Consider the following 19,951-nt stretch of genomic DNA (forward strand, 5'->3'; position numbering starts at 1 on the left):
AAGCGAGAGACTTATATTGCTGCTCAGGAGAGAACTGGGCAAACTGCAATATGGAGTATTGTATATAACTATATATAGTATAATATTCGTATATGTCTGCTTAGATCTGATTGGTGCTGGGAGAATCCGATAGATAAGAAATATTACAAACTGAGAATCTTATATCTAGAAAGATTTATTGACTATATTGATAGTGGTGAAAGCCTTGATTGTCATAATGATATTTCTAGCGATATCTGTCGGGATCTAGTTCTGGAAAGTCAGATAGAAAGAAAGTCGAAAAAGATAGATACAACATCGACTGGACCACTATATTCTCCAACCATCATCAATGTCCTGCCAGCGCAAACCGCGAATATATTAATAGTAATTTTATTTCTACCCAAATATATATTCAACGAGCCTTTTGTAATTTCTGGTTCTCGGAAAGCAGCAGTAAGAGACTACTGCAAATAGCTGGAATTATGCATCACCGACAAGAAGTACAAAGCAGATTTTCGGAAGATCTGCCAGATAATGTTGGAAAATCATCTCGATCTTGAACTGATCTTTGAGAATCCAGATGCTGGATTCTTTGTTCAACGAGGAATTCAAATTGGAATTCAAATTGGAATAGCCCGTCGCTTTCTATATAATATAAATGAATGGGCTACAGTGATAAAGACCAGCCTGCCACTCCACCAGGGCACAGAAAAAATTCTTGGTGGTTCCGAAAATCTTTAACAGCTCGCTTTTTTGCTTCAAGGTCTGATTGACTACACACTCCAGATTTTTAAGAGGCGGAATTTCCGCGCGTCGAGGCGTTTATATATTTTGCCTTTGGGCCTGAGTATTTTATATTGCAACTATTGGTTTATGAGATTATTGAATGAAAACTGATTTCAAGTGTTTTCGCAACTTTTCATCCCTGGCTGAAAGACAGCGTATAAGAAGTCTGGCTACTGATCCGCTCAGCATCGCCTCCCATATCGGAAGGGGAGAGATGGCCTTTCAAACTGTAACCACATGATCTCCATGTCCAGATATAGTTATTTCGTAATTTAGATTAGGTCTCCACTTTGGACATAAAATCCATATGGGGGAAGGCTGTAATGCTACATATTGGTCACCGATCTAAAAATACCCATGCCAGGTTTTTGATTCCAAATCAAATTGCCCAACATAGGCAAGGATCAAGCCCTACGCCGTTACAAAATGGCGCAAAACCTGAATGACTGGCAGCGTAAGATGATTATACACATCATACGCAGTCATTATACTGTAACTATCGAAGCCTACAGTCATTTTCGAAATCGGCTTAACGGAAACACTCTTCGTCACTCTGTTCTGGCCCCACCGCCAAGGCCTTAGCGCAGATCAATTATTTAGCGGATCGCATCAATTTGATGGACGTCCAAAAAGGCACCCAGTATGGTACTATATCTTGGTATATAAATTACGAGATAGGTACGAGATTTGAATGGAATCCCGTGGAAATATATTAGCAAATCATGCGAGATGGTTGCCTAGCAATTTCTCCTTACTGGCCTCAAATTTCCTTCTCAAGTTATAATGTGGATTGGTTTCCTATGTCATATATCGGGGAAGGTACGGAGTAGAGGATGGTCAATATTCATATAGATTAAAAAACGTGGTATGACTGATTTGTAGGGTTATAAACCTATCACAATGTAGCCCTCCCGAAGATGATCCGAATTGTTACGGAAAGGTTGAGTGAGGCCTGAATCGTAAGGCCTTTAATGGGAGTTGCTGTGTAACTAATGTCACGGGCCAGTGCCCGATGTTGGTCACGTGTACCACGGGACCTTGGTATGTTGACGTGGAGAACGCGCGGGATAAACTTCCCCTCCTTAAGCTTTTTGTACACAGTTTGTGGCATAGTTAGATTGAATTTAAGTCTTGCTTCAGCCCTTCACATGTGATATCGATTGTCTATCGAATCCCTATCGAATGTATAAGAGCTACGATAGGCGGTGTACAACAAGGTTGAAATCGACAGAATGGTTAATGTCTTGTCTAAGGTTATCCTAAGTACCACCCCATAGTAATTTATATGGGGGGTGACCTCCTTTCTCCTTAGCCGAGATCACGGCGGCTCCACAGCGTTCTTACATAACCCAATTGCTCCGACATCTCTTCCCTGCGTAACAATCAGGAACTTCATGTGCAACAGCTTCCTGTTTGCCTTTATTGGTGCGGGCGATATGGCTCCAAGGCTCTCACCTTCAAAGCTTGCTTTCATCCGTGATATGATCGAGAGTGAATCTTTCCGCACATCTGAAATGGCTGAACGGGCTGAATGTAGCAAGCAGACCATCATCAGTATCCGCAACAACTTGCGACAATTTGGAAGCTTATATGCACCACAAACCCGAGTAGGACAAAAACGAACTGTAACGCCCTTAATGATTGAAGTCCTCTGTAATTATCTATATGAGAAACCTGGTCTCTATCTTGAGGAGATGGTTGTATTCCTATGGGATGAGTTTCAGGCTGTGGTTACAACCTCCAGTGTCAGAAGGACCCTTACAGCGAGAGATTGGTCTAAAAAAACAGCATAGAGACATACTAAAGAACAAAATACCGAATTGCGGGATTACTATCTGCATAATCTATCTGATTTTAAATTATACCACCTAGTCTACACTGATGAATCTGGATATGACAAATATATAGATTTTAGACAGACAGACTGGGTACCACATAGCATATCTCCTTTGCAAGTAACACAATTCCATCGAGATCAGAGATACCAGATATTACCCGCGTATACATAGAATAAAATTGTTCTATCGTATGATTTCCGTGGTTCTACAGATACCACTATATTCGAAGACTTTATAGTTCAACTGCTCCAACATTGCAGACGATGGCCTGAGCCCAATTCCGTCCTGGTCATGGACAATGTATCATTTCACCGGTCAGAAGAACTTGAATAGATATGTGCGAATGCACGGGTGAAGATAGTGCCTGAACCCAATTGAAAAGTTTTTTGCTGAGCTCAAGGCGTTTATTAAGCGGAACTGGGACTACTACGAGAAAGATCCGGAGCGAGGCTTTGATACTTTTCTTGAATGGTGTATTAATGTGGTCGGTGCGAAAGATGAGAGTGCCAAAGGCCATTTTCGACATGCGGGCCATAATATAGAAGTTTTTGGTACTTGAAAACAAACCAAACACGTATCACTAGCGGAATAGCTCTGATTAGCTGAATAGGAAGAAGGTTGTGAATAGATATATGTCTGCTGGTCTCATATATGTTTATTAATGAAGCAAATATACAGTACTAAAATATACGAAGTCAGCATATAAAAGACTTTGTATGTAATGTAGTCTCATCGGTCTCCTTAGAGGATATTTTTGAGATCCTTCTTTCAGAAATAATAGTGCCGACATTATAGACATGCTGTGACCAACAAACCAGTACTGTAGCTCCATGTACATTTTTGAAATGCACCATTGCTGAAACCCCGAAAAGGAAAGCCAAGGTCACTATGATACCAGCTGTCACTTTCCTCAATCGCTTAAGTGAGCCAGGCTTGAGGCTCAAGAGTGGCGTTCGACGGTTCGATTTTCGGTTACCTTCTTTATCATGAAATCCTTGGACCTGAATCGTTAGCATGACCCACGCAGCCAAGAGCAAGTCGAGATAACAAGATGTCCAGTTCAGGTGAATCATTGCAGATGATTGGAACAAAAGGTAATCTTGTCCCCACGTATGTAGATTTTTGGTTCTTGCTTACGTACTTGAGCCTAGCAAGGCATTAAGGGTCACTTCTTTCTGCCGGTGGTCAACAACTGATCAATATGTCACAGGCACCGTGCGTATAACACAAAACCTCTGGAACCAAATCCAACAATGTGTATGAGATGTTGTGATTTAGTCGGAATCATCAGCAAGGGGAGAAACTGGGCCATAGCCCTTTCTTCCCCTCCCGGATGACATAGCTTTTACACCCTCGCTTCCAAAGGGTCCGACCTAATTTGCGGCCCAGTTTGCCAAGTTTTTCCATCCAACATGATTGACTAGCTATTAGACCCTCTCGCTCTGTAGAATCGATTTATTCTTCTTTTCAAAATATGACACAGATTATTGCATATCACAGCTGTGTAACGTTGAAATGCACGCATAACGTCATGTATTGGAAGTTAGGTAGAAAAAGCAAAGGATATTGCTATCATGTGAATACCGCTTTTATCCCTTACTATTTGCTGGGCATCGAATTTCCTATAAATATTTAGGTAGTAGGAGATGGGGGGGCTCGGAACAGTTCAAAAACATTCACGGCAATCGCAGTTACATTCTCAATCTTTTGGTGTCTCTATCTAGTCTAAATCTTCTAAACACGCCGAATTCAGCAATATGAAGGTGTTCGCAGTGATTTTCGCAGTTATCTTCGCTACCTTAGTGATGGCTCGACCAGCAACGGACGTCGACACTGAAAGCAATAATATGATTGAGAAGAGAGGGGTACGACGAAAATTCTGAAACAGAATTTACATACCAGGGCTAATCGAGACAATATTTGGGCAGTATGTGATTAAACAATCTATCGTTCGGAGATAGAATTGAGAGCAGGCATAGGGCTGACTGAAATGAAATTTGGCCAGTTGGTAAGTAGAAGACGTTTCAGGAAAGTGATTACACATGACTGACTGGAATGATGTGTGAACAGCCGGTATGTGGTAATTAACCTTTGATTGAGAGATAACATCGAAATGACAGGGCTGACTGAGGCTGCACCTGGACAGATGGTGAGTGACCAGCGCCTAATTGACAGAATATCGGAGGATTTAGGATTGATTTGTGACAATATATGGACAGGGTGTAAGTACTGGTCAATATTTGTTCGATTGAATCAGAAGTACATGGCTAATTTAGACGGGGTGTTGGATAGATCGTAAGTGAAAGGCCTTCAATAATTGAGATGAGATTGAGAGCATGAGAACACAGGGCTTACTGAAATGGAATATGAACAGGACGTAAGTGTCAACCCTCCAACTGAGAGAGAAGACTGAGAAAACAGGGCTGACTTAGATTGAATGGGGATAGTGAGTAAGTGACAGTCGTTTGTGAGATGAGATTGGAAGCACAAGAGCACAAGGCTGACCCAGATGGAATGGGGACAGGCAGTAAGTGACAGCCGTTCATTTGTGAGATGAGATTAGAAGTATAAGAGCATAAGGCTGACCTAGATGAAATGGGTACAGGGGGTAAGTGATTGACAATTTATTCAGATGATGATTTCGAGTTTAAAATAACTGAGAATATATGTATGCGAATAGACCGTGAGTATTTATCGTACAGTTCAGAGAAAAGACTGAGAACACAGCTCACCAATATATGTATATATGGACAGCAAGTAAGTATTAGATATACGACACAGAACCAATCTTGAGAATCCTGTGCTAACTGAACAAATAGGCAAATAGTGAGTGATTTATTTTAAGATAACGAGATGTTTATTGGGAATGCAAGGCCAACTCAGAATGGACAGTGTGACTAGTCGAAGCCCCGATTATGTGAGTGACTAATCATTGACAGATATTTTGAAGAGTATCTCCAGACTAATCCATGCTAGTGACCTAACCCTGTGTGGGTGGCATCGTACATGCATGGACAACTGAAATAGGTAAGAACTTACTGTCGGACTATGATACCTCGCTCATTATGTCATTACGTGCGTGATGGCCTGTAGGATATGTCATGGTGCCCAAGTCCTGACGGTTCGTCGGGATTATACCAGCCGAGCCTTGTTGTGACCTTGGTATAGGTTTTCCCTATTTGGTTAGGTTTCCCTATGCCCTTATGTGAATACAAAGGTCTAGTGATTATCATTCTTGCTTTACATGTATACTGTATCATGATTGCGAACCAAATTTCGCGGGCAAAGTCGCTCAGCGCCTTTTGATGTCCAGATTCTTAGGGTAGTAATCCTGTTGCAGCCAGCAGCCTCTGCATTCTCCGATATAGGAAATTTCCCACTGTGGATCATGTCATTTTAAACTCATGCTCGAAGGAGTTAGGTTTGAAGCCATCTTTGGTTCGACCGCTTATGATTGATCGTCAAGATGCGCCGACCGAAAAAGCCTATATGGGATGAGGGGCATTGAGGTAGGAGATGTATTGAATTTACAAGCAAACACATATTTAAATCCATATGTAATCTATGTCAGAAGCAATACATGTCATATTGACGGGGGTATTTCGCAAGGATTCAAAAATAGACTAGTGCAACTTGGCGGTAGGGCAAGAGAAAGTCTCAAAGAGTGTGGGTTGTTGCACCAGTTTCGGGGCGCACTAATGAGTCAACTATGAGATTGAAAGCCGAGATGTCAAATACGGAAGAAAATACTATATGGGCTCCAAGGCGACACGGCGTATGCTCAAACATGCATGTACTGATAGATTAGTGATAGTTGCCCTTTCGGCTCAGCCGCCGGGCGTTAATGAATTGTGTGTGTGTGTGTGTGTGTGTGTGTGTGTGTGTGTGTGTGTGTGTGTGTGTGTGTGTGTAGAGTAGCAACTTTTGAGAAACCCCAAACTTACCTGACTTAACGCTCAATGACTTTATGACCGGCAAGGCATATTGATGATGATGATGACGTGGCGCTTTTAGGAGTGACGTGGCATCGGTCATACTGATTACAGTCTCCAGAAGCATGTCTCTTCTGAGGGATAAGAAATCTGTTGCTTCGTTTGCGCTGTTTGTTCGGTTTGCATTTGATCTTTTACAAGGGATTTTGGACTTCCAATTATAGACATCTGCATCTCATCCTTCAACATACAAGAAAGGACTCGTCTTGTTATGTATAGGTAAAATATAAGTTTACCGTGTCAAACAATGAGGATTTGAGATGGTATCTCTGGTTTCCGAGTATGGAAGGCCATCCTGGACGGTTCTCCAATCTCCTAGAGTTAGCAATATTTAGAGGTCGAGTAAATTAAATTAGCCTAATTCAAAGCCCAGTAATCATTGTCGGCTGCCAGCATCCCGAGATACCATAATCCTAGTAACACCGAAAGTTGACCGTCCTCTCCGCTTCTCCACAGAACTGATACAGCAACAGCTAACCGACCATTTCTATCGAGATCTTTCACGGCGACAAGTTCAACGTTGGAGAGGATAAAACTGTGCCGGACATTGTGCTGATCTATATAAAAGTTTACTTGGGCCAACACCTGCTTGAACTCTCGACGGTCTGCCAGGTTTTGCGAAAATTGTATTGAAGATCTCTATTTCCAAGATATCTTCAAGTCCCCGGGTGCTCTATTAACATCTATGGGGAGACTGGCTCCAACTACGATAAATGCAGTATCTGGTCTGAACTGATCAATTACCTTAGCCGATCTCTCTCTGTCTATTGTTATCTCAGATAGCTGTAGAATTGCAAGCTGCGGAGAAAGCTGTTCAAAACCAGTTCGTAGAATGCGTCGAACACAAGTCATAACCAGATCGGCGAAATGAAGATAGAAAGTTGGCTTATTTTTCAGTGGCACAGACGGAGATATAAAGGAATCAGACTGTATTTGTTTCAAATTTAGTACTTATCTATAGTGTTGAATAACATTGGAATAACTGAACTCCGGCCATGGGACAACTTCTGTTATATCATCCGCATTGTATTGAAGATTTGTTGTGTTTGGGCCTAGAGTACCTACTCGGTATCGCTGAAAGGGCAACTGAGAGATACTGTAGAAGTGATTGTATTTGATTTGCCATTTCTAGTTGCTTCAATGGGTTCACCTCTTGCAGTAAGACTGACACGAGAACTATGATTGAAGCTCGACAGGAGTGGGGTCAGCTGGATCCCCAGATCACATGATCTGAACTATGCTTATATAATGAGTTTATATAAATCTAGAAGGCAAGTCTTCACGCTTCACTCAGTCGCGTTATACTTTATGTAGCTCAAGGAGAGACTATGCCTTTGCAAAGTACTTGCTTTTTAGCGCTAAATCCCTCTGATATTGAAATAGAGTATGAGCTCAGTCACTCAAAAGCTTCAACAATCTATGAAATCCGGCTATTTGAAAAACCATATATTATAAAGCTTGTGAATTCAAATCTCTACATCCCCAAGGATAGCGCTAATCTACCAGTTTCACAATAATGGAGACCCTGGATATATAAGAAAAGATCGAGATCTAAATTGTTTCTGCTGTGAACTGAATACCTATCACAATCTCTATGAATTCGGTGTATACGACCGGGGATTTGTTTCCGCTTTTTACAGCTATATTGATCGAGTCGATCCGTTGGCTTTCTATCCCCAGCATGATTAGGGTTTGAAATAGTATATCTTTGTCTTCCAATATGGAAGGCAATAACGGTCGGCACTGTACCGTTTGGAAGACCATCTGGATGGCTGTTGATATCCCAATAGTTTTCATCCACATTTTCGAATGTGAAATCACTTTTCGAAGTTGGACAGAAGACTAAACACTCGGTATTACTTATCCACCTTTCGCAAATAGCACCTTGCTCTTATAACAGGCGTGCGCGAGTCTTTTTGTCCCTTGGCATTATCTTAGAAAGAAAGTGTTTTTTCCTAAATCTTGAAAATGTTGGTCTATGTGTCAGATTTTTTAGTGTAGGCTATCGTTCTTGCCCCAAATATTTTGGATGCGATCTCTGAGTGTATAAATTGATGTAATACTCTGAGATATTTTGATTCGATTTGAAACTGCTTTTATAACCCTCGAGTTATAATTAGGTTATATCTATCGCCTTATCGACAAAGGGACCTTAAGAATATATTTCGACTTAAAGCCATTGTTACTATCTTGGTGGTACTGAAAAAAAAAAAACTTCTTGTACTTGGACTTCAAGAATATCGGATACTCGAAAACAAAGGGCTATACGTCCATTATAAGATGGATCTTACAAAACCTGGAGGTTTTGTAAGATCACCGAAGCGACAAGCCCTTGTCGCTTCGGTGATAACACAGTGTGGGAAAATCATCCGCTAATTGTGATAACCTTAGACTAATCAAAGAGATATACAAAGAATAAATCGTCTTTGAGTTACATTTCTCTTGTGCTGTGTCTTGACAAAGCATTGTTTATCTTGAAGTATGCGGTTCAATGATACCCATTCTCCTGCTTTGAATATACATGCCATTGTTCCCGATTCTTTAAGGCAAAGAATTTTTGTCTGCCGCGATTCAAAAACCGCTTCTATTTTTATCGAGAGCTAGAGTTTGGATGGCAAAAGATTGAGATAGCCTTGTTTAAGAATCAACGCACTGGAAGTTGAAATTCATCGGACGGCTGGTTGATCTAGAGGTAGTAGATCGACTTTACTCTCTTCCAGTCATGTCAGCGTGGAGCGAAAATATTGCTAACTATGCCAGAGCCCGTGATAGCTTCGCCGAATCACTTTCAGAATGGAGCAATGCCCTCGCAGAAGACCCCAAAAGTGCACAGCGAGTTTCTCAGCTTCTTGATGGTCTCATTTCTGAAATGGAACTGCTCAGGGACTTGGGCAACATGAACGCGGCGAATGTATGTTTTAGACACCGATGTCAAATTATCAAATTTACAATTGAAGACGCTAGTCTATTACTCAAAACGAAGTCTCATCCGACGTCCGAAATCGCAGAATTGATTACAATGATTAGTGTTCAGGTCGGGCGGCTCACCTTGATCCCTTTTGATAGAAAAGACGCGACCGTCGTTGCCATGGATAAAATGTCCTCTGAACTCGATGCTAGGATGGGCTCAGTGCATATAACTGATGATTCCATAACACCTTTTTTGCGAGATATGTGGAAACGCCTTCATTTTCCGGTGGGAGACTGTCAATGTTGGCAATGCCACAGATTAATCTTGTCCAGGACGACAGCCTCTTTCTAAGTGAAAACCAGTGAGGACTACTGACAAATATTCTTAGTTTAGTGATCAGATACAAATTCTGTTCAAGCATGGTAAGTAGACCTCCAAGTTCTTTATCAAATGGCACTACTAGGAGCGTCAACTTAGAAAGAATACTATTCTTTTTTTGTCAATTCGAAGTATCCAAGGAATCAATCTTACTGTAGACCATTAATAGAATCATCTTTTATTATATATATTTTGATTTTATTAACTCCGCAAATGATATCCACTGCTTTTTTTTTTATTCACGGATCGAACAAATCCCCCATGCATACTAGCCCTAGTAAGTATAGGATAGTTACATGCTTCATACAATACTCGACCATCCCACTGGTCCGATAAATAAAGACTAACCAATCAGCAATGTTGCCCCCCGGTCCCACTTGAAATTCCCCCGACTTCAACGCCGTCGCAAATTTTCTCCCTTTTCCATTCCCCAACCACAAAGAAACTCGCAACCATGGGAAACGTAAGAGGAAATCCTCATGATGGTTCAGTGGGCTGTGTGATATTTTCACACATCCTGCTGGACTGTCTTGGCTAACGTACAGGTCAACTAATGATTTCTCCATAGGGAGCCAGAGCCCAGCAAAAGCGTGAGCGCAACGCGACCCAAGGCAAAAGTGTCGCCAAGTCGCAGACTAAGAGCGTATGTGAAAATTCAAAATCATACAAATGGGCACTTTTTTTTCCTTTGGCGATTGCCGTTAAAGGGACCTGTTCGGGTCGCTTACATCTTGTTTAGAATGAGAAGGCCATGAGCATCCAATGCCAGGTCTGCAAACAGACTTTCCTGCAGACTACTAAAGCCCCTGCGTATGTGGTTTAGTACTCTATTTTCTTCTGTTCAACTTACTCGGTTCTAACGTGGCTTCAAAATGATAGTCTCCTTGAGCATGCCTCGAACAAACACAAGAAGGGTCTCCCGGATTGCTTCCCCGGTGTTAGCGCTTGAGCTCCGTTGCCTACGATCCAAGAACTGCCGGATTTTCTTAATACTATGAACTTGCGCCCATTAGCGACGACACCGACTCTGCAATTCCACTAATACCGCATCCAGAGCGAGGAATCGAAGCCCCCGACCCCTCTATCACCAAACGGCCGTTGTCTATGGTTTGTGACAGAGACAATTGCCCAGTGCCACCAATAGGCGAAAAATGGGGTTATCTGGCTATTTCAGGCACGCTGATGAATTAAAGGATACGATTGTCGTTCACGAATCTCCATATGCGCTAGAAATGAAAACCTTTTCACTAAATAAAAATTGGCAACCGTCTCAACCTTTCTGGTCCTCTTCACGTTTCGATTTTATTTGCTCTTTCTTTTTCCACTTGAGGATCGAACAGGCCTTGGTAATCCGGGCTACCGTTTGAGCTAGACTTGGACTTCCATAAATCCGCACAAACCAGTAGAAGAACAGCGCGCCGAAGATGTTGAAGGCCACGTATGCCCATACCAAGCCGAAATTGCGCCAGCGTTCATCATAGTAAACAGAGACGGCTGCCAGGTACATGTCTGAATTTGAGAACTGAAAATATTGGCAGCCAGCCATGTCGGTTGGATTGTAGACCTCTCCACCTGCCAGCTGCAGATAAGGTGCCATGTATTCCCCACAGCTCGTACCGTCCGGGGGTTGAATCAGTGTGACTTCGAGCTCGGAACAATGGACATGGAACTCCGACTGGATATTCCTCTTCAAAATGGATGATCTCTTTCATCGTATCCTTGAAGAGACTACTATTTTCCCATACCTTTGCGAATTCTTCCGAAGTTTGAGGTACTCGATTTTCAAATCCGGGCTGAACTATTCGCTCGGCTGGAGTCGTGAGAGAAGTGAGGAAATCAGCAGTGGTCTGTCGACCTGGACAAATGTATCCAAGGTCGGTGAAGTATTCTCTAGCACACTCGATCGGGCCAAAGTAAATCTGACGTCCTTCGTATAGGAGAGCTACCATGTCAAATGTTTAAGACCTTGCGTTAGTCAACTCTTATTCCGAAACTCGGAGGGCTCTTTGAAGATATTCCTCACCTCATAGGCCTGCTGTGATGCTTGATACAGGGCCACAACGGCGGCAGTACCCGTCAAACCGACCGGAAGCTTCAGAGTTTGGACAAATTTCAGAGCAGTCGCACTGTCAAGTCCACGGGTACTACTGTCCCAGCATTGGATAGAGCCAGATGAGAGAGCTACTTCTGCGATGCTCACTGTCTTCCGCTCACCACCACTGACACCGCGAACGAACTCATTACCAACCTTAGTGTCCACCGTATGAGAGATACCAAAAACAGCCATGACCACATTACGCAACTGTACCGCGTATTGCTCGCGCGATACACCGGGGGGTCTGTTTGCTGGTGTTCTTGCTAGGGCAGCGTAGAGAAGAGTTTGACCGACTGTCAGTTGTGGAAAGTGTACGTCTGTCTCGGCCTGATATATCAAATCACCGCGGAACTCACGCCGCATGGAGTCTCTTGGGGTTCCTATAGATCAACATGGTCAGCGACATGCGATTTACTTCAAGCTAGCAAAGGGACAAACCTTGGTAATTGAATTTTGCTTCGGTATCCAGATACAGTCCCTTTGTTTCTCCTGCAATTGTCTTGAGAAAAGTTGAGACGCCACTATTTATGGAAACTAGCAGTGAATTGATTCTGCAGTGTAATTCGAAGGCTGGCTTCTTGAATGGAGTATGAACTGGATTTACCTGCCCGGACGTCCCAGAACGAGAAGCATTTCTCCACTTCGCGTGAGTCCATTATGTCCCCGTAGAATTTCGATCTTCTGGTCTCTTCGATTGATGAGTCCTGACAATAGATCAGTGATTTGCAGGAAGACGTTGAAAAAGTCTTTCTGGTAGTTAATCGGGCTGCCGAATCCATGAACACTGAGATTGTGGAAGGACACACCTGCACTTCGTGGACGATATCGATCGGGGTCTCGAGATTTCAGTTGCATGAATCTTGTGGCCCATTCGGCTGGACTGAAGTCCTTGGAATTGGGGTCAAGAGTGAGTCCATCGGACTTGTGGAATAGGTCGGAGAAATTGCTTTCGAAATGGCCAGAATTAGAGGGACTTGGAGACCGTTTCACTTGGGAGTCGGTTTTCTCAGAGGGAGCTGGCATGGCCCCACGATTGTCGAATCTCTCCTCAGCTGGCTCTTGATTATGCAGATTCTCTGTTTTGGTTGAAGTTTTTAGAGCTCGCAGCTCGAATTGAAGCGATGCTTGGGTAGCGCAAACATACCTCTCTTGTTAGAAGACATTGAAAAGGGCACTTTTGGGCTGTTGAATGCTTGTGTTAGACTCAAAGATAATGACCAAGTCTAAATACTTCAGTCATGATAATGGATCGATCATGTGTGAGACAGTACTTTGGGCTCACGAGCGTTGAAGTTGGTACACAGAGGGGATCTCTGCAAGGACGTGGTCATTAAGTAGGCTGTCCAATCAACAAAGAACTCTAAGTTGTTTTGATGACGCTATTTAACATAAAGATTGAACATGTACTACTGGGCAGATGTAGAAAAGGAAGATCCGAGACGATTTGCTTCATCTCAATATCAATGCTTCGGCGCCGATGTGGAACTCCTTCCGTAAATCAGAAAAGCCTCACCGTCCTATCATGACGGCTGGTTCATAACTATATATTAGCTACTTTATTCGCTAGAATTTAAATTACAGGAGTCTTGCATCAGTAAATTTAGGAACTTGAAAACTATTTCGTCTGTAGGAACAACCCAGTTGAAGGTGCGAATCCAATACATCAAAAAGGCAATACCCCTTACACAGAACAACCAAACATTTGCCTCACATCGATGTCGATGTATATCTAATTGCTAATTTTGGCAAAATCCGAACGGCGCCGATCTGGGTCATAAATGCTTCTACCCTCTCAATATGATTGGCCACTATCTTCGGCGCCGTAAATCTGGCTTGTTTTAAGACTATCCCGACTTTTCCACCGTCCGAGAGGAAATCATTTCTCGCATTACACCGTCGCTGATTTATTTTGAATGTCGGAAGTGCTACACAAAGCATGCGATGCGTGCCGGGCCCGAAAGGGTCGGTGCAGTAAGTTCCGAAGTCACACATGCATGCTTGTTCTGACACATTGATATAATCAATCAGGAAGAATGCTGATGCATGTGAGCTTTGCTTGATGAGATATCTATATTGTCACTGATAGGATTACGGAAAGAAATCTATTGATACACATTTTGGAAAGTCTCGAAATACTCGGTGCTGTTTCAGTTATATCAAGAAGCCACGAAAGCGGAAGCTTGATCAACCAGGTACGGTGACCAAATAATTCCAATTACTGAATCTGATGAGAGGGACCTGACTAATGAGCAGATATATAGAAAATGATCAATTCAAAAAGCCAAGATTATTAGGGAATGATTCCTTCGATACTAACGCTGGTGGAACAACCATATCATCAGAACTATACATAGATTCACTGCTCGCCGATCGACATGCTTCTCGAACCCCAGGAAATGCCAATCATCCAGATCAGGTATGGTAACTCAAAAGGATAGAGTGCGACCACAACTGACAATGAAAACAATTTGTCTCAGTTGACCACAATTCAAGGATCAACTCCCAACATTTTTCTTTTCCCAGCCAAGAGAGTTCGGGTAATTAATGACAGACGTGGTCACAATCGACTTGCCCAACTCCTGGATGATATCAAAGAGGTTGTAGCCACAAAAATCAAAAGAACAAGCTCCATTTCATTAGCGACTGTATTCCACGAACAAGGTTTGGAAAGTGGTCATTACTTTCCCTGTCGAGACATTTTGGATGGGCATATTCAAGGTCGGTGTGAATATAGTCGTCTTTGCTATGTGATAATTTATTTAATAAACCATTACAGTCTACTTTGAAGCAGTACATCCAATTTATCCATTCCTTGATCCCCAAGAGTTCAGAAACCAGATCTCGGCATCTGGTCTCTTGCACTCACTTGCATCCGACAAGGCATTTGCGGCGCTTTACTATGCCGTTGTCGCCATTGGCTGTCAGAACAATGATGGCGGGACGTTTGAAGCTGGGACTGGGGAGGCCTGGTCTTACTTCGAGCATTTAGTATCTAACTTTGAAGAACTGGTGTTTCTTCGTGGATCTCTGACCGCAATACAAGCTCGTCAATCAAAGCTACATGATCGTATGCTTCACTCGCTGACTCTTCTTTGCTATTTATAGGCGCTTATGGCAATGGTGCGTTGAGAAGTCGTCCTTGCCGCTCCTCTTCACCTAATTTCTGTTTAGGCACTCTATTCTTCCACAGCTTCTGCTTTTCAATTTGAGCCACTCTTCCTTACAGGGGCTGCAACAATGGCACAGGGCCTTGGATTCAATCGCTTGAACTCTGAAAGTGAGGGTACCCTTCGGTGCACGTTCTTGGTACTTTACTTTTTGGAGAAAGTATCTTGTTTCACGACGGGAAGATCCTCGGTAGATAAATTGACCCTTTCATAATCCCTGCTCAGCTATTAATATCTCTTAGGTTCCGCACGACTCGAACATTAGCTGTTCCATTCCCGATGTTGAAGAGTCAAACTTCGAGGACTATGACTGGTTTTTTAGCTTCATCAAATACGCTCGGCTGGTTTCAAAGATTCATACCAGTCTATTCACCATCAGTGCTATCAGTCAGCCCTCTCCGAAATACAACGCCAGAGTTCAAGCCATCTTGAGGAGTTGGAGCAATGGAGAGTCTCTGTTCCGATACGCTTTCGAGCAAATGAACTATTGAAGCCACGGTTGCTAAAGGAAGCGAACGCTCAAAGAATTGCTTTACTGACGCATTATCTCTATTTGCATGCTTCATTAACTCTATCATGGACACTGCTTCATTACAGTTCCGCCAAGCTGGGAGCCACGCATCAGATGAATCTAAAGCGTGACCTCATCAGGACTGCTCGATCGGTACTCGAGTTGACCACTTTCATCGAAGTTTCTCCCTCCACTCCAATATGGTTGGCCGTAAACCCACATATGACCATATCCAAGCATTTTTCTGACAATTTCCCAGGATCCTCGCAGTTCTGCCTCTGTCCTGCCTCATGATTATTTTCGATCTTGTTGTCCACAACCCCGAACATCCTGAGACCGCGCTGAGTCTTGCTCTACTGGACATTGCCGGCGATCACTTTAGCCGCTTGGAATTTGCAAGTAAAGGAACCCTACCTGGATCTTTGCTAGCAAAATTCGCACGTTTAGCTCGGCAATATGTTGTAAACCAACGTCAGCGCAAGCGTCAAATCAACCAAGAGAATCTTAGCACTCTCTCGATGCAATCGGAACTGCCAAGCGCAGTACGAGCGACAACCCTGGCAATTGAAAACCCACAGATAGCAACCCAGCACGCTGCTTCGGATTCCGATGAGCAAATGCTAGCGAGTTCGCAAGCATTTCTGGTACCTGAATCCATATCAACACCAAGGTGGAATGTCGGGTCTACTGATGACAGTGAAAATCAGCTCTTTATTCCGCTTATCGATGATCCCAGCTACCGCGTCGAAGATTTAGGATTACTCGGTATTGATCTAAAGTATCTGTTCGACTTCCCGCATTTCAATCCGGGAACTGAGAGTGGGATGTGATGTCGTTCTATTTGGAAGTCATGGATTAACCCTGACACTCAACTAGTTACGCCCGTCTCATAGTATGGCTCGGAGGTATGTTCACCAGGATTTCCAGACATAAGTCGTATGATATCCGAAAGGAGACAAAAGAGGTATATTGCAATCTGCTTCAAAACAAGAACAAAGTAATTTCACCCGCAAATACCAACTGTCCAGTCCAGCTGGATCAAACTTAATCAAGACGATCTCCTTCCTCCCCTTTATACCAAATCCAAACTTTCTCTCCCCATAAAAAAGCCTCCAAAATAGCACCCACACTTAGAACAAGCATGACCAATAGTTGCATGTTCTTGCGGATGCCTAGGGACTCAAAGCTCATAGCTAGTGGTGTGCCGAACGGTTTGGATCCCCAATAATTGTTATCTGGTTTTCGTTGACTCTGCGCGGTACCTAAACTCGTTGTTCGTGTAGAGAATGCTGATCTGGAGCCCACTTCCACTCGATGATGGGTCGTGTGTTTGGGGAGAGTCCGGAGTGTGCCGAAGCTGGTATGTGGGGTTCCCAGTCGGGTCTGGGATGTGAGGCCTTTCACGGCGCTTTGAAGTGATAGGCGCGAGGCGCCGGCGACAGGTATCATTATGATAGAAAATGAGACTTTTATTTGTGTCTAATTTAGCAGCCTTTGGAGGAATATTGCCCTCGGCTTTCTGAGGACAGATGTTGTGCAGTTGAGACTCGAGCGGGGGAAAACTGGACGTGCCTTGACTAAAGCGCTAGTCTTTAGCCAATCCGCTGATCAGTTCCGCATGAGACTTGTTTTCACCGCTTTTTTGGTAAGCGTGCGCGTGAGTCTTCTCCTAGGGAGTCATTTGATTGATTTTGATCGATTTTAATAAGAATAATAGTAGAGTACGATGAAACATTATCTTCATTTTGGGGATGTGGTTGGATATTTTGACTTGTATGTTCGCTATAACCCTAAGTCCCAGTTATCCCCGAAGTCGGAGAGAAAAGGAGGCAGCGTCGAAAGGTCAACATCGAATGTCCAAAGATCCAAATCTGGCCCAAGATCTAACAGCGCCAGTTGAGATTCCTCTATCGTATTTGTATTGTCCACGGGAGTTGGTAAAGTGCTCTGGCGGGGGGATACATCAGCGACAGTCTGAGACTGGGCCACGTCAATATGTTTACGTGCGTTGCGATGGAGCAGGAAACTACCAAAATAAGGTATCTCGATCTTGATATGACCTTCTCCTTCCTGCTGAAGAGACACTGGTACATGGGGTGAAGATTGCTCGGAAGCATTGTGCTTGACTATTCCCATGAGTGTCTCTAGAGCAGCAACTCCTCGCGTTGCGACCTTACCGGGGAATTCAGCATCTTTCTGTTGCCGTAGAACCGCCATGACACTTTCAACAGCTGCCCAGTCACTCTGACTGCCAGAGACAATAGTGCCTGGTCCCAGCATATCGAGTACAAGAGTCACTGCTGCAGTAAACGCTTGGAAGTCGAGCGATTTGCAGCAGAAACTCCCCGAAGTAAGATCTCGAATTTTTGTATAACAACTGATCATTTCTCGGGATGCCTGTAAGCAAGATCTTCTGCTGTAGTCATAACGATCTCGAATATTTGGTTTGAGAAGGAAGGGTAGATGTAACCAAGCAGTCAACTGATGGAACCATAAATGGGTCATAAGTTCTGAATATGATTTTGCTCGCTCGATGGTTCTGTGTTGTGACACATGAGCTATTCGTAGATCTATTGAGGGAAGCTCAATTGCTCCCAGGGTCGCATCTATGGTTTGTGTCATGCGTACCATTCCTGAGGTCATTTCGCCGAAGGTCTGATTACGATCAATGATTGACCCGGCAATCCGACCAAGAGCAACCATAGAGCCTGAACTCGGTTTCTGATCGCTGAAATATCGAGAGTCAAAAGCGACGTCGCCGATGCCATGGTGCATCCCCAACATCAGTGAAAGATATCGATCTGCGTGGATAATATGGCCCCATATCAAGCTTGCCTTCGATGTCACTTGCCCAGGCTCTCTGTCGGCGGGCACTGGAGAGTGCAGTCCCGTGATCTGGGCAATATTCATGGCATGCCGATAAGATGTCCAGGCGCTCCGGAGTCTTCCGTCATTATTATGTATGATTGCTTGTAAGATAAAACATTCAATCCCTTCGAGACTGCTGAGCATGTCCTCATTGAGACTGGCCAACGAACCTGCCGCCGCCATGTACTGCTCAATGAGCTGCTTTGGAGAGCACGGAAGATTGAGAAAGCCCATCGGACAGTCCGTCGGAAGTTGCTGAAGACTTATGGCAACCCATAAAAGACACATCGTAATCAGAGTCGGATGGCTGTTGGATAGTTGCGGATATGGTATAGGCAGCAGTGACTGTTCATAAACATGGAAACATTGTGCTCGGAGTAGCCACCAGCAGCTACTCGCCTCTGATATCTTGTGGATTGTTTTCTCGGGCAGCATTAGCACCAGTAGGTCATGTCGTAGTCTGTCCATGTCTCGCCCATTCTTCACAGGCAGGGTATTGTGAATAACAGTGGGACTAGACTGACGGCATCCAATCTACATCACGAGAAGACCATCAGTAACAAGCCCGTATTATAAAAGGGATAAACGCTTACGATTTCATTTTGAAAGAGTGACAAAACTGGAGCATTGTCTGCTGGAGTCGCCGCTTCAGAGGTGCTGAGGGCAGTGAATTGATTAGGGCTTGCAGCGCCATTGGCACCGTCTAATTTTTGCAAGACTTTCTCCAGAAGAAGCTCAACTCGAGTCATCCGCTCGTTTAAATTTGAACGATCAGACTCGCGAGGATTTTCGGGCTCAGGCAAGTCCTGGCTTCGACAGGTTGATCCTCGAGAAATACATTCTTTGCAACTGGGCTTTCCATCGCTTTCAAAATGACAGCGAACTTTCCGATGTTTGCCTATATTCCAAAGTCAATTATGTCCCTGTGGATGATAAAAGTGGGAGCGTTTGGGCCTTTTGTCTCTGTACTTACACTCCCAACAACTTCGGGTACCCTTGCGAACTTTCTTTCGAGGGGGTTGTTCAGCGTCCAAAGGAGACAAGTTTGTCTCGTCGCCGCGATGAGACGAACCCATATTCAATTGTGAGCTGGAGAGGACGTCCCAGTATGCGCCGAGATATATCCAACTTCCTCGTGTCCTAGAGACAGACCCACTCGGCGCACTTTGGACACCGTGACATCAGCAGGGTGGCCCAGATCGATAGACAAACAAAGCCCCGTGGACTATCTTGACTGTAAAGCTACAAAAGTCTATTGTATTCTCTCCTTCAGGGATGCCAAGTGATTGATCAGAGGCTTGAATAACGAGGCGTGTTGAGGTGGGCTGTACTTGATGAGACGCAACAATTGGTCGATCTCCTCGATGGGTCTTGCATTTTCCGCCGAGTCGGCGGAGATTCACCAGGAAATGCGGAGGCTATT

General features: G+C 43.8%; 7 protein-coding genes across 7 annotated transcripts; 4 read left to right on the forward strand and 3 right to left on the reverse strand.

The window, feature by feature from the left end:
- Window positions 1–4,363: 4,363 nt before the first annotated feature.
- N7469_000387 (uncharacterized protein) lies at window positions 4,364–5,829 on the forward strand (the record flags this gene model as incomplete). Its single annotated transcript, XM_056639307.1, has 3 exons — window positions 4,364–4,471; window positions 5,452–5,523; window positions 5,794–5,829. The coding sequence occupies 3 exons, from the start codon at window positions 4,364–4,366 to the stop codon at window positions 5,827–5,829; spliced, it is 216 nt and encodes a 71-aa protein (XP_056505064.1).
- Window positions 5,830–9,320: 3,491 nt separating this feature from the next.
- On the forward strand, window positions 9,321–9,612 carry N7469_000388 (uncharacterized protein; the record flags this gene model as incomplete). The annotated part of the gene is made up of 2 exons (XM_056639308.1): window positions 9,321–9,509; window positions 9,556–9,612. 2 exons carry the CDS (start codon window positions 9,321–9,323, stop codon window positions 9,610–9,612), a joined length of 246 nt encoding a protein of 81 aa, XP_056505065.1.
- Window positions 9,613–10,341: 729 nt separating this feature from the next.
- N7469_000389 (uncharacterized protein) lies at window positions 10,342–10,836 on the forward strand (the record flags this gene model as incomplete). The annotated part of the gene is made up of 4 exons (XM_056639309.1): window positions 10,342–10,350; window positions 10,456–10,530; window positions 10,627–10,697; window positions 10,767–10,836. The coding sequence occupies 4 exons, from the start codon at window positions 10,342–10,344 to the stop codon at window positions 10,834–10,836; spliced, it is 225 nt and encodes a 74-aa protein (XP_056505066.1).
- Window positions 10,837–11,157: 321 nt separating this feature from the next.
- Window positions 11,158–13,145, reverse strand: N7469_000390 (CDR ABC transporter; the record flags this gene model as incomplete). Its single annotated transcript, XM_056639310.1, has 6 exons — window positions 11,158–11,574; window positions 11,633–11,829; window positions 11,868–12,362; window positions 12,421–12,503; window positions 12,587–13,058; window positions 13,127–13,145. The coding sequence occupies 6 exons, from the start codon at window positions 13,143–13,145 to the stop codon at window positions 11,158–11,160; spliced, it is 1,683 nt and encodes a 560-aa protein (XP_056505067.1).
- Window positions 13,146–14,685: 1,540 nt separating this feature from the next.
- On the forward strand, window positions 14,686–16,490 carry N7469_000391 (fungal specific transcription factor domain-containing protein; the record flags this gene model as incomplete). The annotated part of the gene is made up of 7 exons (XM_056639311.1): window positions 14,686–14,704; window positions 14,759–14,970; window positions 15,088–15,102; window positions 15,154–15,288; window positions 15,392–15,462; window positions 15,747–15,863; window positions 15,920–16,490. 7 exons carry the CDS (start codon window positions 14,686–14,688, stop codon window positions 16,488–16,490), a joined length of 1,140 nt encoding a protein of 379 aa, XP_056505068.1.
- A 214-nt stretch (window positions 16,491–16,704) lies between these two features.
- Window positions 16,705–17,109, reverse strand: N7469_000392 (uncharacterized protein; the record flags this gene model as incomplete). Its single annotated transcript, XM_056639312.1, has 1 exon — window positions 16,705–17,109. The coding sequence occupies one exon, from the start codon at window positions 17,107–17,109 to the stop codon at window positions 16,705–16,707; it is 405 nt and encodes a 134-aa protein (XP_056505069.1).
- Window positions 17,110–17,442: 333 nt separating this feature from the next.
- On the reverse strand, window positions 17,443–19,604 carry N7469_000393 (uncharacterized protein; the record flags this gene model as incomplete). Its single annotated transcript, XM_056639313.1, has 3 exons — window positions 17,443–19,062; window positions 19,122–19,426; window positions 19,502–19,604. 3 exons carry the CDS (start codon window positions 19,602–19,604, stop codon window positions 17,443–17,445), a joined length of 2,028 nt encoding a protein of 675 aa, XP_056505070.1.
- Between the last annotated feature and the right edge of the window lie 347 nt (window positions 19,605–19,951).

Source organism: Penicillium citrinum (genome assembly GCF_028827155.1).
Source record: "Penicillium citrinum strain IBT 23319 chromosome Unknown utg000001l:1.0-4955037.0:1.0-4956770.0, whole genome shotgun sequence".
Taxonomy (NCBI): Eukaryota; Fungi; Ascomycota; class Eurotiomycetes; order Eurotiales; family Aspergillaceae; genus Penicillium; species Penicillium citrinum.